This window comes from Leopardus geoffroyi, chromosome A3 (genome assembly GCF_018350155.1).
Source record: "Leopardus geoffroyi isolate Oge1 chromosome A3, O.geoffroyi_Oge1_pat1.0, whole genome shotgun sequence".
In the NCBI taxonomy this organism is placed as follows: domain Eukaryota; kingdom Metazoa; phylum Chordata; class Mammalia; order Carnivora; family Felidae; genus Leopardus; species Leopardus geoffroyi.
Genome location: NC_059336.1, coordinates 30,216,812 through 30,238,283, shown reverse-complemented (window position 1 = coordinate 30,238,283; position 21,472 = coordinate 30,216,812). Strand labels below are relative to the sequence as shown.

The 21,472-nt window shown below is 40.8% G+C and overlaps 1 protein-coding gene across 5 annotated transcripts in view; it reads right to left on the bottom strand.

Annotated features, from left to right (window-relative positions):
• Positions 1 to 21,472, bottom strand: part of ATRN (attractin) — a 160,533-nt gene that overhangs the window by 103,605 nt on the left and 35,456 nt on the right. For all 5 annotated transcript variants that reach the window (XM_045445175.1, XM_045445171.1, XM_045445172.1 and 2 more), the window contains exons 2-6: positions 21,235 to 21,318; positions 17,361 to 17,474; positions 9,978 to 10,106; positions 4,993 to 5,198; positions 3,751 to 3,919 (exon numbers count right to left, since the gene is read on the bottom strand). In XM_045445175.1, the coding sequence (XP_045301131.1) occupies positions 3,751 to 3,919; positions 4,993 to 5,198; positions 9,978 to 10,106; positions 17,361 to 17,474; positions 21,235 to 21,318 (702 nt within the window). The remainder of the gene's footprint in view (positions 1 to 3,750; positions 3,920 to 4,992; positions 5,199 to 9,977; positions 10,107 to 17,360; positions 17,475 to 21,234; positions 21,319 to 21,472) is intronic.

The following is a 21,472-nucleotide window of genomic DNA, read 5'->3' as shown; positions in this document are numbered from 1 at the left end:
TAAGCAAATAGAAGTATGAAGTGGTCATTAACTGAGATAGGGTCATCTGGGGCAAGAGCTGGCCAGGAGGAAAGATCAGTTTTGGACACATACAGTTTAAGATCCTCTGAGATAGCCAAAAGATTGAGATGTCAAATAAAGAGGTGGAGATAAGGGTTCAGATGAAAAGGCTAGGATGCAGACATAAAATTGGGGGTCACCAACATAAAGGCCAAGATATTAGATGAGATCACCAGGAGAGTGAATATATACTCTCATGGAAGAGGGCCAAGAGCTGAGCCCTGGGACACAGCATCATTCAGAAGTCAGTCCGCTGAAGAAGAACCGGCTAAAGAGGCTGCAAAGGAATAAGTAGTGGGAACAAATATCAGGAGATTGTGGAGTCCGGGAAGCCAAGGGAAGAAAAGGTTTGCAAGAGGAGGGATGGATTAGTTTTATCAAATGTTGGTGAAAGACCAAGTAAGATGAGGACTCAGAACTGAATATTTAAAATTCAACTCCTTGGTCACATTAGTCACATTTCAAGCGCTTAATAACCACAAATGGCTAGTGACATGACAGTGACCCACTGGGCAGTGCTGATGTACAGAAACAGAGGACAGAATAAATGAGCACAGATGTGGGTAATGGCTACATGTGGTGGTGGGAGCTCGTGGAAGTTCTCTTCGGATAACTTTTACCTTTCAAAACAGAAACAGGAAGCAAGGTAATTGGCTGAGAATGAAAACAGGAGACAATGTGGTAGAGATTTGAAAAATGAAGAGAAATATGATGCCTGAGCGGGAGAATGAGAAAGACTGGGGCAAAATCAATGGACTGTGAACCCCTGTGGGAGTCCAGGATTGCTGGAGTTCGCCCAACTTCTTGCATGTGCACGCATGTCTTCTGCCAAATTTAGGCAACTATCGGCCATAGTTTCTTCAAATACTTTTTCAGACATTCTCTCTTGCTCTTCTCCTTCTAGGACTCCCTGGTGACAGAAATGCTAAGATTTATTGTTATAGTCCCCAGGTCTCTGAGGCTCTGCTCATTTTTAAAATATTCTATTTTCTCTCTGGATGAGATTGAGGGATTTCTGTTGTTCTACCTTCAGATTCACGGACTCTTTCCTCTGTCCTCTCCATTCTCCTGTTGATACTGTCTGCTGAGATTTTTGTTTTGGTTACTGTACGTTTCAGTTCTAAAATTTCCATCTTATTCTTCCTTATATCTTCAATTTCTTTGGTGAGACCCTATTATTCATTTGTTTCAAGTATGTCTATAATTGTACACTGAAGCATTTTTATAATGGCTGCTTTAAAATCCTGTCAGATAATTCTATTATCTATGTCATCCTGCTGTCAGCAACTCAATTGCTTTTTTTTCATTCGAGTTGAGATTTTCCTGGCTCTTTGCATGAGAAATGATTCTCGATTGAATCTGAACATTTTGGGTGTCATGACATGAGCCTCCGGATCTTATTTAAATCTACTGTTATAGCAGGCCTCCTCTGTCACCCGAGTGGGGAAGAGGGAAGGCCAACTCATTACTGCCAGGCTCCCCACGCGGTCTCCACTGACATCACATGGGTGAGGGAGGCCTCATTCTTGCCTGGAAGAGAAGAAAGGCCCAGCTCCTCACTAGGCCTTCTCTAATACTGGCAGTGGGGTGGGGGTGGAGGGTTGCAGCACCTCACCACACCCTGGCAGGAACAGAAATCTAGACTCTACACTCAGACTTTGCTGACAGGGATGAGGGTGGGGCCACAGTTCTTTCTGTGGTGTTTGACTGCAGCAGAGTGGTTATTTGTGTCTTACAGTTTTCTGTCTTGCTGTCTTGCTAAGCTGCCCTTTTCCTAGTCGTTAGGCTAGAGAGAATAGGTAGGCTTTTTCTTGAGGCTTTTTCGGCTTGTGTCTATTGGCATTTTCAGATTGCTGCTTTTTCCAACATCAAATCTGGGATATATGAGACAAAAAGAAAACCCATGGAATCTACTGTTACATCATTCCTTGGGTCCCGAGGTCCCTAGCCAGACTGCCTTCTCCCTCCTTTTCACAGTTTTCTCATGTTTGTTTTATATATAATGTCCAGGGTTTTTAACTGTACTTACCTTCATTCCTTTGTGATTTTTAATAATTTCCTTTTTCATATTCTATTACTAAAGGAGTTTCTATTGTGCTTACTTACTGTGTTCCTCCTAGGCTCGTCTTTAATTCTGAGATACTTTAAAATTCTTTCCTAACTTCTATCAACTCATTTCTGGATTTTTCTACTTCTGATTCTACTGTTCTTTCATATCTCGCATCATCGTCTTCCTGCATTTTAGCTTGTCTGGGAATTCTAACTTACCATTTTCATCAGTTTGGAGAGTATATTTTTCTAGTACGCTTTCACGTACAAAGGGGGGGTTATCTTACTCCTTGGTCTCTTTATTCTATGTTACTTTAACTTTTATTTTTCTAGGTCACTAATAACTTCATACGTTTTTTTCTGTTGCTCAATTTTAAGCAAAACTAGTTTTTTCCCAAACTTGTACAGGAGGGGCGTGGGTTAGGATTGACTTCCTAATTTCTCAGCTCTCCAGCTCACTCTTCTGTTGCTAACAGTGTGTGTTCAAACACATGGCAGCTTACTTGTTGAACTATCCTGGCTCTGTTCCCCTCCCTGACTGTTATCTGGACACCCTTTTCCTTTTTTTCTATTGTCACTGTCCTATTCAATTTGAATTCTATTCCCAGTGGTTTCTCCTCAGTGTGGAACTTTCTCCTGCAAAGAAAATCTGCCTAGTTCATTTAGAGAGCTAATAAGGCACAAACTGTTCTAGCCCCTTCAGATCCTACTATAGATCCCTTGTGCTTACCCAGTACTAGAATATGCAAATCTTTCCAGCTCCAGCTGCTGTTCTCAAAGCAGCTTCTTCTAGGTATACTGGAGCCTGTCAGTCAGTCCCTTGCTCCCCTTTGCTTATTCCTACACAGATGGCAATACCACACAGGTTCTGGAGCTGTCAATGGGTTAGCCCCACCCATCTGTGTAGATAACTTCTGACCAAGCTTTGTTTTGTTACTCATGTGTTGTTGTTTTTTTTTTTCCATTTTGCTATCCTAGTTGCATGTGTGCTTTAATGACTACTTGGGGGATTCAGAAACTATGCCAATGCTGCCATAGTTCCAGAATCCCTTAAAGAACAGATGCTGGTTTTTGACAATCTTCATTAATAAAAAATGCCTAGAAAAAATCTCCAGGGCATAAAATCAGCATGAGTACATGTTCATAAATTTCTCCCCAAAGTCAATCTTCATAACTAACTTCATAACTCCACTGTGATAATATATATTCTCCTTTCAAGATGAACAGCATGGGACCAGCAGGAGACTTTGAACACTGGGTCAAATATTAGACAATAGCATAATTTCCTCTAGAAAACTATAAATGCAAACCATGTGACCTACAGATAAGCTAATTAAAATAAGAGGTAAAATAACCCCCAATTTTTGTAGAGCCCCCCCATGTGTACCTAAAACAAAATATGAGAGATGGTATCTAGAAAAGATGAATTACTACTTATGATAAAAACACATTCTTTGTGCCTCCCACCTTCAAAAACTAAGGATATGTCAAACAAATTCTAGAACACCACTACCAAAATATTAACAGTGATTTTCTGGGTGATGGAATTACTGATGATTTCTTTTCTTTTTAGCTCTACTTGATAAATTTTTGAAATAGAAAACTAGTCAGCTTCTTGCAAAAATGTTTAAAACAACTTACGCTAGAACCATGTTGTAATCTGAGTGGTTGAACATATATCCTCCAACAACCCACATTATATTTCCATTGACCACAGCTTTGTGAGAGGCTCTGGGGAGTTTTAGGTTAGAATATTCCTCTCGAGTCCAAAATGACTGGTTAGCTGGTACAGGAATTGAACATCCAGGACCTAATAAAACAGAATAAATTAGATTCACAAAATGCAGCTTTAAAATTACTGCATTTCAAGTTTTAATCATATAAATGTAACAAATATCTAAAGTATACTTAGTTTTCCTTTAGCATCTAAATATCAAAGTCCTTTAATTCGTGCTTTCAATTCACTCAAAGCTAGTGACCAAGGGTTATCTCCAATAAAACTGAAAATCACACACTTTTCTAATTATGACCTGACCATATCCAGGTTAGGATTTTTTAGTAATGAAATACTTGCTTAAGCAGCTCTCAGAGGAAAGACCGGACAAAGGAATTATTAATTCAAATGAAAAACTTTCAGACTAAAATTTAAAGACTAGTCCCAGGAGTAATAATAGAAACTATCCATTTCCTGGAAAATCAAGAAACTCCACGGTTGGGGGTGTGGCTCCTGCTGCAAGCTGTGCACAGTGGGAGGTACTCAAATATTTCAATTACTTAACCCTTTGATGTAGGCCAAACCGCACAAAGCATTAAACAAGCACATTTCCTTTCACAATAAAAGTGCTTGGTAGAAAGGGTAATGTATAAAGAAAATTACTAAATCAGTAACAGCTGTTATCATAGATTCCCTGAAAGAATTTGCTACAATTTCTTTAATAATCTCTATCTGCAGATAATTCCACTCACTGACTGTTTTAGGATTCTATTATATAATAGACCCCAATTTTTTTGGAATTTATTGAAAGTATCTGAGAGATACCATTACTATTAGTTTTTGTCCCACCTCCCAGCTTGGTTCTCTGCTATGTCTTAAGGTTGAGACCAAGCCCTCAAACTTTCATGAATGAATTGCAAAGAATGTCAAACCTCTCCACAATTCTCGAGAGACCACAACCACACATCTGTGAAATTCAAAGATTTGTAAGAATCTGAATAAAGAGATGCAAAAACTTAAATGCTACATATTAACATATATTATATATATATATATTAACATATATTATACATATGGTATATACCCAAGGAATAAAGTCAATGTAGAACATAAGGAACTAGGAAGATGCGGTAAACTGGAAGAAAAGCAAAGATAAAAGAAGCTCCTACCCTGCCAGTCTGGGAAGCAGGAGCATCCTCTGACATCACTTGAATTGCAAATGCCTCGATCAGGGAAACCACAGTCGTTTATACAATGAGGAACATCGCATGCTTCACCTTTCCAGTTTTGAGAACATTCACATTGGACAGTGTTGCTGCTATTACTGATCTTACATTCTCCTCGGCCTGAGCAATTGTTCGGACACATGTCAAAACTATAAAAACAGTTGGGGAAAATTAAATCAACACAAAGCAACGCTTCAATTAATTTAGCAAAACTTCTGCCTACACAAGGTTTAAGACTATCTGTCACTGGCTCTCCAGTTCATTCACGAGCATAACGGCAGTACTTACCTTTCAGCCAAAGTGGGGTCACTCAACACTGCATAACTAGGGCATATCAACCCTGTTGGATTCTCATAAGAAGAGACAAGTTAAAAAACTTACTTAGGGAGAAGAAATTCTTACAAAATGTCCACATTTAACTTCTCAAGGGTGGGAAGACTATGCTGCTCTTGGTGGCCCCATCAGTGACGAGCATTAGGAAATGAGGTTGCAAGTTTGGAGGAAAAGGATGAAACAAACGGCTAACAATACATTATACCATCTTCATGATACATATACCTCTGAGAGTTCAGAGAATATAAGATTATTGACCGGATTGGTGTATTTAAAATTCCTCAGTAAGTTTATCCACTCATGTCAGAGAGAAGAAAAAGGAAGGACCAGTTTCACTCAACAGCTTAACTATAATGTGTCTCATAATAACATGACTTTAAGATAACTGTATTGTCAGCATTCTGAAAAGACATAATTCAGATTTTAAAGGAGGGGACAATAACCAAACTATCAAGATACTTTTAAGAGTACAGATTTCTTCTAAGGCCTAAACAGAAAACTAAAAAGAAATTTTGCAGCAAAGCATGTCAGAAAATTAGGAATCAGCTATTAAAAAACAAGCTAATTAGGGGCACCTGGGTGGCTCAGTGCGTTAAGTGCCCAACTCTTGGTTTCGGCTCAGGTCATGATCTCATAGTTGGTGAGTTTGAGCCTTGCGTTGGGCTCTGTGCTGTCAGTGTGGAGCCTGCTTGGGATTCTCTCTCTCTCCCTTTCTCTCTGGCCCTCCCCTGCTTGTACTCTGCCTCTCAAAATAAATAAATAAACTTTAAAAAAAAAAAAGCTAATTAATGTTCACACCTACCCTGAAATATCAGTTTATGACGTATTTATAAAATTCTATATTTGTATACAGTATTTTAATAATCTATATAATTATAATGAAAGAAATGTGTATGCCTACTTTTGAAGCCCCAGTAAGCTGATTAAGTACACAAAGTATTTGGTTAGAAAAGCTAAATGACATTTCTGTAGGCCTCTACCAAGAGGTGCCTACTGTCTCTCTGTAATAATACAAACACGGAAGTGAAGCTTCAGTTTCATCTTTTTCAAAAAAAAGGCCTTTGGGGTGCTTGGGTGGCTCAGTTGGTTGAGTGTCTAACTCTTGGTTTTGGCTCAGGTCAGGATCTCACAGTTCATGGGTTCGGGCCCCTGCATCGGGTTCTGCACTCACAGTGTGGAGCCTGCTTGAGATTCTCTCTCCCTCCCTCTCTCTCTGCCCTCCCCTGCTCACACACACTCTCTCTGGCTCTCTAAATGAATGAATGAATGAATGAATGAATGAATGAATGAATGAATAAATAAACCTTTTTTTTTAAATTCTAAAAGAAAAAGGTCTTTGCAAGGCCAACAGTTTATAAAAAATAAAGTTTATAAAAAATAAAGTTTAAATTTCAGATTGGACTTGTTATCGTAAAATGGCTACAACAATCACATTTCGTTTTTCTAAAAGGCCTAAAATAAAACTGTAGTTAAAGCACTGCCATGCCAGTGTGAGCACCCCTGTGCCTCACACCAAAAATATGTCAAATTAGAATTTCCTACTGCCACACTTATTAACCATATACAAGGGAATGGCACTCAATCAAAATCTAATGTTGCTGAAAAATGAAGAGAAGGGAGTAACCCTTAACGCGTTTTGAACTAAAGGAGGGAAAATATAACAGCCTCTCTTACACCTCAACTTCCCCACTCCAGTGCCCTTAGGCAGAGGTTTATCTCATGTGCCAAAAATTAACTGTGAGCACTCTCTAAAGTTACATAAAATCTCAGGGCGCCTGGGTGGCTCAGTCGGTTGAGCGTCCGATTCTTGGTTTTGACTCAGGTCAAAATCTCACAATTCGTGGGTTGGAGCCCTGCATCAGGCTCCACACTGACACCATGGAGCCTGCTTGGGATTCCCTCTCCCTCTCTCTCTGCCCCTCCCCCACTTGTGCTTGCACTCACTTTCTCTCTCTCTCTCAGAATAAGTAAATAAACTTTAAAATTAAATAAATAGGAGCGCCTGGGTGGCTCAGTCAGTTAAGCGTCTGACTCTTGATCTCAGCTCAGGTCATGATCTCAAGGTTTTTGAGTTCAAGCCCCACATCGGGCTCTGCGCTGATGGCACGGAGCCTGCTTCAGATTCTACCTCTCTTCTCTCTGCCCCTCACCTGTTTGTGCTCTAAATAAATAAATAAATAAATAAATAAATAAATAAAGTCACATAAAAATCTCAAAACACAAACATCATTTTTTAATCTCTGAAAAGTGAAAGTGGCAGGTAATAATACATCAAAACATCTGTTTGTATGTCTAAACTGGAGTAATGAGAAAAATTGGTCTAATTATCTGTTCTTAAAATATGACTCAGAAATAAAATGAAGTGTCAATTTGTGTGAAAATAAAATATAACTATTTTTTTCTTCTTTTAAAAGAAAATCAGGGAACATCTAAGTAGCTGTGGGTAGCCAGTCTCAAGGGTCCCCCAGCTACGGTCAGACCAAAGCTAGGATTCAGTGCAACTTGAGGATGCCTGTAAAAAGAATAACAATGTTTTATGTATGTGTTTCTAGGCATTCTTCTGGGAATAAAGATCATTGTTTTATTTGGCTTTTCAAAGGGTCTGGAACCCCTAAAATGGTTTAGGACTCCTTTTTAAAGAACAGAGATCTTGGAACCAAGAAGCTATTAAAATTTAGGATAACCTCAACCTTCCTTCACTTAACAAATAAATACTAATTCTGGTCTCCAGGAGAGATCAAGGCTCCCTTAACCAATCAGGGTAAGAATAACATGTGTTTCTTGGTCACAGAGCTAGAACTCTCCAGTGATAGGGCAAAGGGTTTCCAATGTCAAGGGTGCTTGAATTGCGCCCCCTCCAGGGGTGCTCCCTCCCTGGAGTTTCTCTTCTCCCTCAAGGCTGCTATTATGAGGGGGCTTGCAAGAGCTAAGACTGTGCCTAAGGACCTACAGGGAACCCAGAACGAGGCCTAGTTGAATGGCTAGAGCAATGCTACTCAGAGTGTGGACCATGGGTAGGCAGCAGCAGCATCACCCAGGAACTTATCAGAAATTTGGATTCTCAGGCACCAGCTCTGTTGAACTACAGTTTCTGGGTAGGGTTCAGGAATCTGTGTCTTAACAAGCCCTCCAGGAGATCTCAGTGCCATGTGCAGTTTGAAAAGCCCTGGCCTAAGGGGATGCCTGGCTGGCTCAGTCAGAAGAACACCTGACTCTTGATCTGGGGTTGTGAGTTTGATCCCCACGCTGGATGTAGAGATTACTTAAATAAATGCTTAAAAAAAAGAAAAGCAAAGCAAAGCTCTGGCCTAAACCTCTCCCCTCCCCTTTAGAGCTGAGTGTCCCACTCAGTGCCATGGCTTTCTAACCTTCCACTGTGAACTGTGCCCCCACCAGGTCTCTGACCTTACCCTCCTCAGCTAGGGTCACCTAGGGCCCCCTCTGCTTACCCAATCTCCTAGCTGTCAGTTCCCTCCTTGAAACTTTCTTTTCTGAGCTTCTGTGACAAACAACACATCGGCATTCCTCTGTCCCTTAGCTGCTTCTACTGCCCCTCTCCTCACTGTGCACTCGGGCCCATAAGCCAGTGAGTCACTGTCCGCGTGCCAGTGACTCCCAGATGACATCCCCAGCTCTGGCAGCTCTTCTGGGCCCTAGACCTGAATATCAATGTCCTGCTTACACATCTCACTTGTACCCAACCAGACTCATCAGTCTTTCCCCTCAACCTAGCCTTTATGCCTGCCTGGGTCACTAAAAATCACCTTGCTAGTACTGTGATACGCTGCCCAGGCTGCCAAGTCACCAACCCCGGGCACCTGAAAAGCTAAATCACCATATCAAATAAGGTAGAGCTGGCTCTAAATAGGCCTACGAGAATATGGAGAGCCTGAGAATATGGGCAGAAGTAGAATCCAGCATAACGGTTATACATGGAGCTTACTGCCTCTGCCAGGAGCTGGCAAACTTATTCTGTAAAAACCCGAATAGTATCTTAGGCTGTGTGGGCCACAGAAGCTCTTCAGCACAAACCCTTTGCTTAAGGTGCTTTATGAATTTAACCACTTATGAAAATAAACATTTCTTAAGAGGAAAAAAGGAAAGGCCAAAAGTTAGCCTCTTTCCTATCACAACAAATTCCCAAAGCTGCCTAAGTCTGTTGTCTGCATTTCCTTTGTAACCTCAACGAAGTTCTCATCAATGGGCCAACCCGAGTAAGTTAAAATGAATAATAGTTGTTAAATTTGCACTCAGCAAAAAAAAAAACCCACTGTTTTTATCCATTAGCAGAAAAATGCCCCTCTCTTCCAGGAGAAGCTCAAAGGCAGTTAGAGCTGGGATGAAATTCTGGTCCCACCACTCTGACAATGTATTTTACCATTTCCCACCAGTTTCCTCAATTACAGAACAAGTGAACAAACAGTGCCCATACCTCATGAGTTTTTGAAGGAACCTTAAATGAGAAAATCCATGCAAACTGCTTAGTGCAATGCCTGGCACACTGTCAGCCCTCAACTATGTTAGTCATTATTATTGTTAAAACAAAGACTAAAGTTTCTTCATAAAATCACAAAGATTAGACTTAAATATCTTACTTGTAAGTGATATTAAATCCAGTCAAATTATAAGCAGCATCACTAAAAAAATGCAGCAGGGCATAACCTGATGTGGCAACAACCTCGGGGACAGTCTCGTTGCCGTCTCTCTCAGGAACGATGAGGCCACTGAAATGGAAACACATTTCTTATAAAGGGAAGCATACTCAACAGGCACGTCACATGGCGGCATACAAATTCAAAACTGGAATTCATCCTTATAATTAAAAACAAACAAACAAAAAAACACTTCCAGGAAAAGGGGCAAATTCCTGTGATAAATGCATAGTGCCACCCTGTTAGTTCTGGATCCAGTTCTGAATCCTCAGCGGGACAGATCTGAATCTTTCCTAGGCTTGCCTTTATCCTGGGTTATATTTCTAATGAGATTTGAAATCAATCAGCCTATTCTTTTTTTTATGTATACAAAACTGTTTGTAATGGTTCTTTGAAAGACTGAGTAAACCTTCAAAATTACAGAAACTAACAAACTTTACGAGTTGATGAATGCCAAATATATACTACTGAAAAGTATGAAAAGTAAAAATATAAATAAATAAATTGGCTAAACACCCACAATCTTAACTCTATTACTATTCTGATGTACTTTTTTTTGCCTGATACCATTATCACAGCCTATATTCTATTTTACAAGTAATACACCAGAAGCATTTCCTCTCTCATTTGGATTCCAGCACACAATAGTATTTGCTGGGTGTCTGGAGAGTGTTAAAAACTATCAAATCAAAGGGTCTAAATGATGGCTTTAAGGCTCTTGATCCATATGCTTTCCAGAAGCCATATACCAATCTGAAATCTCATCAATAAAGAATAAAAAGGTCCATCCTACCTCACCTGCCAAGAAGAAGAAGTACCAGTCCTATATTAGCCTTGCTAACCTGGTAAGTGAAAAGTGATTTTTTTATATTGTGGTTTTGAGTTTCTTTTATATTCCTGAGGTTAATCATTCTTCCTGTGTTTACTTGCCTTTTGCATTTCTTCATATGCTCACATCTTTTGCCCAATAACTAACTCACTATCACCACCACAACCACCACCAACACCTCATTCAGTGAAAACCTTAATCCTTACCAGGCCCTATGCAATCTGCTTCACACACACAACCCCACACAATGAACAAACATCTCATTACTACTCTCTTCCCTTCAGTCACTCAACCCTAGCTGCACTAGCCTCCTTGCTTTCCCAAAGCACATACCATGTAAACTACTCCCTCAAGGGCCTATGACAATCTTAAATGGTCATTCACTGTGACCTAGCAATTCTAAGTTCTTTGTAGAACTAACACTTGCTCGTGTACACAAAGACTAATATACAACCACCCTCACTGCAGCACTATTCAGAATGGCAATACACTGGAAACCACCTAGGGGTGCCTGGCTGGCTTGGTCAGTACAGCATGTGATTCCTGATCTCAGGGTCATGAGTTCAAGCCCTACATGGAGTATAGTGATGACCTAAATACAAAAAAGAATTTTTTTTAATTTTTTTTTTAACATTTATTCATTTTTGAGAGTGAGAGAGACAGAGCATGAGCAGGAGAAGGGCAGAGAGAGGGGGAGACACAGAATCAGAAGCAGGCTCAAGGCTCTGAGCAGTCAGCCCAGAGCCCGGTGCAGGGCTGGAACTCACGGACTGCAAGATCATGACCTGAGCCGAAGTCGGGACGCTCAACCAACTGAGCCACCCAGGCACCCCCCCAAGAAATTTTTTTTTTAATTTTTTTTTTTCAACATTTATTTATTTTTTGGGGACAGAGAGAGACAGAGCATGAATGGGGGAGGGGCAGAGAGAGAGGGAGACACAGAATCGGAAACAGGCTCCAGGCTCTGAGCCATCAGCCCAGAGCCCGACGCGGGGCTCGAACTCACGGACCGCGAGATCGTGACCTGGCTGAAGTCGGACGCTTAACCGACTGCGCCACCCAGGCGCCCCAAGAAATTTTTTTTAAAGAAGAAGAAAACCTCCTAAATGCTCATCTGCAGAGAGTTAGATGCATCAATCATTCCATACCGGTAGTTCTGCAGAACTAACAAGGAACTCATCAAGGCATTCTGATAAGTAGGGAAAAAAACAAGATGCAAAACAATGGACCTAGTATATGTGTACATTTACACATATTTAGGTAAGTGCATATAAAAATAATGAAATGGAAGAATAGAGAAGCGGGAAATTAGGAAGAGGAGCCAGGATTTTCATTCAATGAGAATATCTAGACTGAATTCTACAAACTCTAGGACTGTGTAGGTACTCCAGGGTTTACAAAACAGTAAAGCATTCTGCATTGTGTATTCAACTCACAAATATTCACTGATACCACACGTGAGACACTGTTCTAGGTACCAGAACACAACAGTGAAGAAGCCTCTGCTCTCATGGAGTTCACATTAGAGAAACAACAAGGCCAGAAATATCTCCCACCCCCACATACAGGAGTGTATATGTAACACCAAGCAGAGATAAATGCTATAAAAAGAAAAAAAAACCAGTGAAAGAACAAAGGTGCTGGGGCACCTGGGTGGCTCAGTCAGTTCAGTGTCCAACTCTTGATTTCAGCTCAAGTCATGATCCCAGGGTCATGATTTCAAGGCCCACTCTGGGCATGGAGCCTCCTTAAGATTCTCTCTCTCTCCCTCTGCCCCTCCTGTTCTCTCTTAAAAAAAAAAAAAGGTGGGGGGGGGGCACCTGGGTGGCTCAGCTGGTTAAGCGTCCAACTCTTGGTTTCGGCTCAGGTCATGATCTCATGGCTCATGAGTTCAAGCCCCACATTGGGCTCTGTGCTGGCAGTGTGGAGCCTGCTTGGGATTTTCTATTTCCCTCTCTCTATGCCCCTTCCCTGCTCACGCATGCATGCACAGGCTCGCTTTCTCTCTCTCTCTCTCTCTCTCTCTCTCTCTCTCTCTCTGTCAAGATAAAGAAATAAACTTAAAAAGGGGGGGGCACCTGGGTCATTTAAGCATCCGGCTTCAGTTCAGGTCATGAAATCATGGTTCATGGGTTCAAGCCCTGCATCAGGCTCTGTGCTGACAGCTCAGAGCCTGGAGCCTGTTTCAGATTCTGTGTCTCCCTCTCTCTGTTTCTCTCTCTCTCTCAAAAATAAAGATTCTGAAAAAAAGGTGCTACTTTAGAAAGGGCAGTTAGGGAAGGCATCTTGGAAAAGGTGACATTTGCTTTCATCAGTTTTATGTACCAGAATCCCTTGAAATGCTAAGTGGGGAAGTACTTATAAGAGGGCGATGTAGAAACAGATATGCTGAAAGCAATCTTCCCATAAGAAATACTGGCCCAGGATGACTCGGGGCTTCAGTCACATGTGGAAAACCCAGCACTCTTATCCTAGCATGAACTTTAGGACCAGAGAGAATGCCAATTCTCACTCCACATCACTGGGCATGTCATAGACATCTGGGAACCTCAGTGTCCTAAGTGCACATGGAGAGAAATCCTATCCACCCGGCAGTGATACAATAAGAATCAAACTATTACAGCACGTGAAGTGCTTAAACGTTGATTGCCTCACATTAATAGGTATTCAGTAAATGATGGCTAACGATATCTATTATTTATATGGTGGGGACATTTAAGTGCACAGGACGAACGGTAGAAAGGGTGGAGGGAGAAAGAACAGAGTCACAGAAGGGGTGCGAGGGCCACCTATGTTAGATGACCATGATGCTGGAGAAAGGGGGTCAGCTTCCCCACTGTCAGAGAGACTCGGGCATTTGCTTCTTTATATTTGAAAACCTGACATTATGACAGCTTTAGAATGTGCTACTTTCTCCCAGTGTGAAAATAAAACAACTGGTTTATGACAAAAATAAACTTTTACAGGGTAAATGAATACAAATGCAGCCTCAACCCAGCATGCAAAGCAATGGAAAGTGCGTGGGTGAGAAAGTGATGCTGCAGGCATGCCATTCAACTGTCACCCCGAGCTGCTTCCCACCCCCCCCCCACCTCCTGCCCCCAAGTAGATAAATAGACACAAGCACAGCTTAGGTTGCAGCCAGTTTTTCAACTTGAGCAAATCAAGAACTGCCTGCCCTGGGGTTCTATATAACCTTTATTTTAAACACAGAGTACCACTGTTCAGAACCATTTTTGAAAATCGCTATTCAAAGATATTCATTATCACGGTGCCAGGCAGACATGGGCTCTGTGAACACACCTGGGACACACCCTGACTTCACCAACAACACTACCCAAGTTTACTAGCAGTCCTAGGTCTCCTTGCAAGACCAGACGCTCTTCAAAGGCTGGGAGATTGGAAGGTAAGCCAGATTTTTAAAGTCAGGGGTCAGAGCCCGGTGGCGGGGCGAGGCAGAGTCTGTACTTCCGCCCGGTAAAGGAAGGTCCGAGACCCTGAGAGGTGCCTGCCTTTGACTACTCTCTGCGCCATGGTCTGATGACGCCATCACATGGCTCCTCTAACAGCCCTTCATCACAGTCTAAACAACTGCCTTATCAATGTCACTCCCCCACCAAAAAAGAATTAACACATACACACAAAAAACTTTAAAAGGAATAATGTTCTGTTGAAGGATGTTCTTAGAAAGGAAAACGACTCTCCCTGTTCCATCACCACTACCACCTCTGCATCTCCTACCAACAGATCCCAGCAGAAGAGCTGCTCCACAAAGGTGCTACGTTTGTACATTTGTTGAACCGAACACACCACAAAATCAAGATGTGGTACAGCTGCAAGAGTCTTGGTCCAGCGGTTCTCAGATTTGTCTGCTAATGGGACTCTGATAACCAAATTTTGTTCTGATAAACAAATTTTATTCAGAAATTCCATATGTAAAAGATAAATGTGATCAACCAGCTCAGAATCAAATTAAACTTTGTAGTTTGCAACATACTCAGAGAAAACACGGTACGACACCAGCACTATTGGGCAGAAGCCGAGTACAAGAGCACTTAGATGACCTGTTCAGGTTCATACAGAGACTGGGGCAGAACTGGGATAAACAGTCCCCAGTTTCTGAATCCCATGTGGTTCTTTTCTTATTAGCTGGGCTGTCTGCCAGCAGGCTCTCAACACTCTGGAATGCCTGCACATCACCACCGGCTTGATTCCCCTCTCGAGAACTCCCCTGACCCAGCAGCACCCCTCAGCCTCCACCTTGTGACAGCACCCTCATGGCTTCAACAGTTGTTTTCAAGGTGTTCTGCACATCGGTGCTTTTAGGAGTTTTGTGTTTCAGGTAAATTTTGATTTTTAAACACACATTTTTTTCACTAACATCTTAGAGAATTCACACTATGTTGTCAGTTTAGATTTTAAAATAACCAATGGATTAATGTATGTTATCAATTAACCAGCTTTTTTAGAGAAACATAAAAATCCTTCTATTAATCTGTGCATATACTTTGGCTTCTCTCAGAAGTCACTGACTTAGGGATGCCCAGCTGGCTCAGTCGGTTGAGCCTCTGACTGGGTTTCGGCTTAGGTCATGACCCCAGGGTCATGAGATCGAGCCCTGTGTTGAGCTCTATGCTAAGCATGGAGCCTGCTTAAGATTCTCTCTCCCTCTCTCTCTCTTTCCCCCTGCCCCCCGCTCATGCTCCCTCTCTCAAATTAAATAAATAAAATAAAAAATTAATAATAATTTAAAAAGAAGTCACTGACTAGAAAAATTACAGCCTCATGCTTGTTTTGTTGCTGTTGTTGCTTCACGTGTCGGCTCACCAGACACACAATCCAGGTGAGCCACAGGGTTATGCACACCTGCTTGGCTGATGCTCCTCCAAGGGCTACTGGCAAGCTGATGCACAGTGCCTGGCACATAATAGGGACTCCATGAATTCTGACTCATGAACTCAGTGTCAAGTGAACCCCCAAGTACTATCATGATAACAGCATAACAGAGACAGTTTCCTTACTTGTGTTGAAGTTTGGGGTGCCTTGCTGTAACCTAAGGTACGCTTCAAACTCTGGCATAAAGATAAGTGCACCCAATGCTTCGACAATGACATTTTACTGCTTAGCATGGCCTATACTCTGCTCTTTGGCTCCAGAGTGGACCTTTGAAACCCAGAAAATAACCTCAGTGCTCAGTTCAAAGACATGCTGGGGAGAATTCTAAGCCCAAGGGAATGGAGAAATACAAGGGCACATTAGTCCCCTGATCTCCTGAGCTCTCTGGCTTCTTGTGTACTCTTTACTCTCTGTTACCTCCTCGCTGACAGGAAACATCAACTACACCAGCCCCATGTGAGGAATACAAAAAATATTTGTCGAACTGATTTCTTTTTAAAGTCAAAGAAAGAAATCCAGAAAGTCAGCTGCAGATGAAAAACTGACAGCTATGGCTCTCTAAGGGGATGTGCAGTTTTGAAAAATATAGTTCATAAATCATCTATTGAGTAAAAGGAAGAAAAATAGAACGGTTTTGAATTCCCATGCAGTCAAAAATATAATAAACAACACAGCTACTTATTGTTAATGAAAAATAAAATGCCGAAACAATTCAGAATACCCCATGTATTTAGTGTTAAGTGTTTCCTAATAAGGAATATACTTGTTTAAAAAATCACAACACAGGGGCGCCTGGGTGGCACAGTCGGTTAAGCGTCCGACTTCAGCCAGGTCACGATCTCGCGGTCCGTGAGTTCGAGCCCCGCGTCGGGCTCTGGGCTGATGGCTCAGAGTCTGGAGCCTGTTTCCGATTCTGTGTCTCCCTCTCTCTCTGCCCCTCCCCCGTTCATGCTCTGTCTCTCTCTGTCCCAAAAATAAATAAACGTTGAAAAAAAAAAAAAAAATTTAAAAAAAAAATCACAACACAAAATTGGTATTTTCCTCATTTTCCACAGGTAACTGCTGTTCATTTTCTGTGTATTTTTCCAAAAAGCTTCCTTCACCCATATTAATGCATATACATAAATACACACACACACACACACACACACACACACAAACTGTATCTGGATTCAACAAATAACTCCTGAAGGCCTATGCAATGAGGAACACAAGGGTCAAGGTGAATGTGGGTCCTGATTTAAATTTTTCACAAAAACAATATCCAATATATTACTCACAAAACATTTTTTAAATGTAAACTTCACCACCACCACAAGAAGTAAGTAAACTTGATAGTACTACCACAATTTGATACATCAGGAAACCGAAATGAGAGGTCCAGTCCTCTGCCCAGAAACTTACTTAGTATCTACAGGAAACCAAGTCAGGCCTAGCACACAAGTGACAGAGGACTCCAGAACTAGCACTCTCGCCATGAAATAAAGGTGGTAAGTAAGTGATAATAAAAGTGATGAGCAATAAAAGTTTGCAATCTAGGAGATAAGTGTGAATTCAGAAATCAGATAATGATTAACTAGTACTTATATGACAGAGCTTACCTAAAGGCAGCAACTAGTGGTGCGTAAATTGAGTCTCCATCATAAACGTATAAATGATCCCAACTACACTCTGTAGCAAAATGATTAAAACGAAGTCTCATTATTCTATTTGGCCTGAAAAGAACAAAAAAAGAGTAATTTATAATAATCAGCATAACTACTAGACATTTGAGAAGAAAATAGAGATAGATTTTTAAAGATAAATTTACACGGAGAGAAGAAATTAATAGTGTATAAACAACATTCCTTTATCTGTCAAAGATTTACTTTTCTTTGTACTTACTATGTGCGAGACCACTAACCATGCAACGGTAAACAAGGCGGACAGGTCTATGCCTCTTCAGGCCCCACAGCCCATACAGTGGCTGTTCTTTAACAGCCTGTGAACCAACCAGTTAGCTGTTTCATTTCTGCACTTCCTTTCCTATTCAACTTAAGATTTCACACTACATCATTTCACACACACAACTGCCAATTCTCTAAACTTGCCTACCCTTCTGCCTTTTCATGGAGCTACCTGGCAAAGCCCCGGTCTAGAGGAAACCAGTGATCTCCTTTGATTCAAATTAAATGCAAAGAAAACTAAGCTGTGCTGGAGGTAGTCACAACACTGGATAGGCTGGTTCCAGGACTGGTCACAGCTCACCAACTTCAAATTGGCACTTTACTTCTGCCAGCAGTCAGTCCTACTACGAATTCTCTCTCTCCTTCCCCACAATTGCTACTAACTCCCAATTACTATTTCAAACCACTCAGTCTCACCTCCTTGCTTAAGCTCAGCACTCAGACAAAAATCTCTCAACTCCCCATTTTCCAAAACAGATAGACCTGTCTATTCCTCCTTCCATCTCTTAAACATTTCACATCTCCCTCTCATCTGGAACTTCCCACATCCATATTTAAATGTCCTTAAGTCTCACACATTTTACCAAAAAACAACAAAACATAAAAACTTCAAATTTCAACTCTCCTTCTAGCCATTACCCAACCTACCCCTCCTCTCTCCTCTGAAGAGAGTGAACCTCCACACAAGACTTTGCTTTCTGTTTCCTCACATCCTACTCACCCACTTTGTTCTCAAACCTGGCTTCCACCCAAACACTCCACTCAAAAAGCTCTTGGTAAAATCAGCACCATTTATACCCTGGTGATGTCTAATTATATGTCTCCAGTCTAGGCCTTCCCTCTACCCCACACGTGTCTACCTAACATCTCTAAGCAAACAATTAAGTACATAAGCAAGTTAACTCAGCTGATGATAACTACCATGAAGAAATGAAAGGAATGTGATGTGTCCAACAGGTGGCAGGGAGTTACCCCAGAAAGCTTTGGAAAAGATGAGAATGACAAGAGATAAGCCATGGGAAAAAAGCTGGGGAACAATGTTTCAGGCAGAGGGAAGAGCACAGTCTTAAAGTCTTAGTGAGAAAGGGATTGATGTGTCTAGGCAACGTGAAGAAAATCAGCGTGTCTGAAACAGAGCAAACAGAGGAAACCACAGGAGACAAGAAGCGAGAGGTGGGCAAGGGGCAACGGCAAAAACCGGGAGGCCAATTTCAAGGCTATCACCGTGGCCCAGAAAACAGAGGATGGCTGGCGTCTTACAACAACTGTAGAGATGAAAATGAAAGGGAGATCGTAAATGGATTGGGAAGACACTCTAGAGGGAGAACAGACAGAACTTACTGGCAGGCTGAATATGGAGATAAGAAAGGAAGGAGTTAAACTTTTTTGCTTAGGCTCGGGAGGAACCACCACCAAGGGCACACTGGGAGGGATGCTGGAGAAAGACGTCAGATAGAAATAAACTGACAGAAAGGGCAAGAGCAAACAACTCCTTAAAGCAGCCATTCTCAAAGTGGGGTCCTCACAATGCCAGAGGCCTTGGGACCCGTTGGCATTTACTAATGGTGCAAGAGCAGTGGTGGGTGAAACTGCTGGTACCTGAGAACAGAGCAGGGCAGAGGCACCAAACCGTACCAGTAATCGCTGTTACTCTTTAATACTACACGTTCACAAGGAAAAAGGAGTTTCATTTAAGAGTATCTTTATTAAGCAGTAAAAACTGCTAATTTTATTAAACTGTGGCCCACGAATACACATCTTTTGAATATTCTGCCTGACAGGCTGGGAAGTGTGCATAAAGCACTTCTGCTGTCTAACAAAGTACTGCGGGCTCCAGGAAAATCGCTTTTGCAATTGTTTGAGTGCTGAGCTGAACCTATCGCTTTTTTCTCAAACACTACTTATCATTTTTACTTGAAAGGACAACTGACAAACTATGGTTACTCAGACTTGGATATCTGGTAGATACTTCCTTAAAAATGAACAAAGCAGGTCTGTCACTTCAAAGAAAACAACTGGCAGTATTTGTTGCCAAAGATAAAATACAGGCTTTCAAAGCAATAATTAGTTTTGGAAAATCTGTCTCTGCCACCCAGATAAAACTTCCCAATGCTTAAAATTTTCTGATGAGATTAAATGGTGACATTAACCGGGGCGCCTGGGTGGCTCAGTCGGTTAAGCATCCGACTTCAGCTCAGGTCACGATCTCACGGTCCGTGAGTTCGAGCCCTGCGTCGGGCTCTGGGCTGACGGCTCAGAGCCTGGAGCCTGCTTCGGATTCTGTGTCTCCCTCTGTCTCTCTGCCCCTCCCCTGTTCATGCTCTGTCTCTCTCTGTCTCAAAAATAAATAAACGTTAAAAAAAAAAAATTTTTTTTTAAATGGTGACATTAACCAGTGTGATTTTTTTCATATTGTATCATGAAATATATCAAAATTAGGAAGATCTGAATAGTTCAGGGAACCATTATTTTCTAAATAACCCATATAACCTGTTACAAAACCATGCAAGGCTTAAAGAGCCATTCAAAAGTATAAGAAAACTCAAAAGATTTTAATTTAAATTCCAAAAGTTCATTAATAATGTTTTAGATTCCACACTGCAATTTACGTTTAAGAAATTAGCACTTGTCAAGCTTTGATGCAGTGTCAAAGAAGACCATCCAAAATTATTTAAAAATGTTATTCAGATATCCTTCCTTTTCCTACTACACATTCAAGTGAAGCCTAATTTTCTTCACATGCTTCAACCATAATAACATATTCTAACAAACTGAATGCAGAAGAAAATATGATAATCCACCTATCTTCTACTGAGCCAGAAAGAGAAGTGATTTTACAAAAATGTAACACGATACCATTCTTCGCACTGATGTTGTTTTAAATATAGGGTTTGCTTTTTCATAAAAATATTCCATTTTGTGCTAACATGTAGTAGGTTTATTATTGCTTTTAAATGAGTTAATAAGGAATTTCCTTAGTTTTTATTTATAACATAATAAACACAGATATAACCCACACAAACAGGAGTTATTTGGAATTTTCAAAATTTAAGAGTGTAAAGGGGTCCTGAGACCAAAAAGTTTGAGAAACACTGCTTTAAAGATGTGCCATGGAGAGAAGAAGGCAAGAGCTGGAGGGGCACAGGAGGCCCAGAGAAGAAGCTATTTTTATTTTCCTGCCCACAATAAAAATAAGTACTTAGAAAAATGATATAATTTTCTAATGGTATAAATCATTTAAAATATTCAACAGTTCTAAGTATGATAACTGAAAATATACAAACTTCTGGTGTGTATAATTCATTCACAGCTTTAAATCAACACAAAACAAAAACTGAAAACAAAAATTGTTTTCAAATTCACAATGAAGGTTAATAAAATCATATTCACTTGTCAAATGAAAAGTTATCAAATAAAAAATATTTTAAGTACTCTATGCTACAGGTTGTTAATTTTACTTGTAAAAAAAGTAACGCCACACTGAGCTCTAAAAAAAAAAAAAAAATTTAAACCAGCCATTACTACTTACTGTCCTTCAATGAGCCATGTACATTTTGTTTTATATTTATAATTTCCAGGTCCATCTGTTACAAACCCAGAAGATCCAGTTAGTCTGTAATGCAAAAAACAAACAAACAAACAGAAAACAAAAAACAAAAATGTAAGTCCATCCAAGTTTCACATACTAATCTTTCTTAATTCTCAAATAATGCAAGCATAGTAAGTACATTAATGCACACTATAACCAGAAGAAAATGACTGGGTAG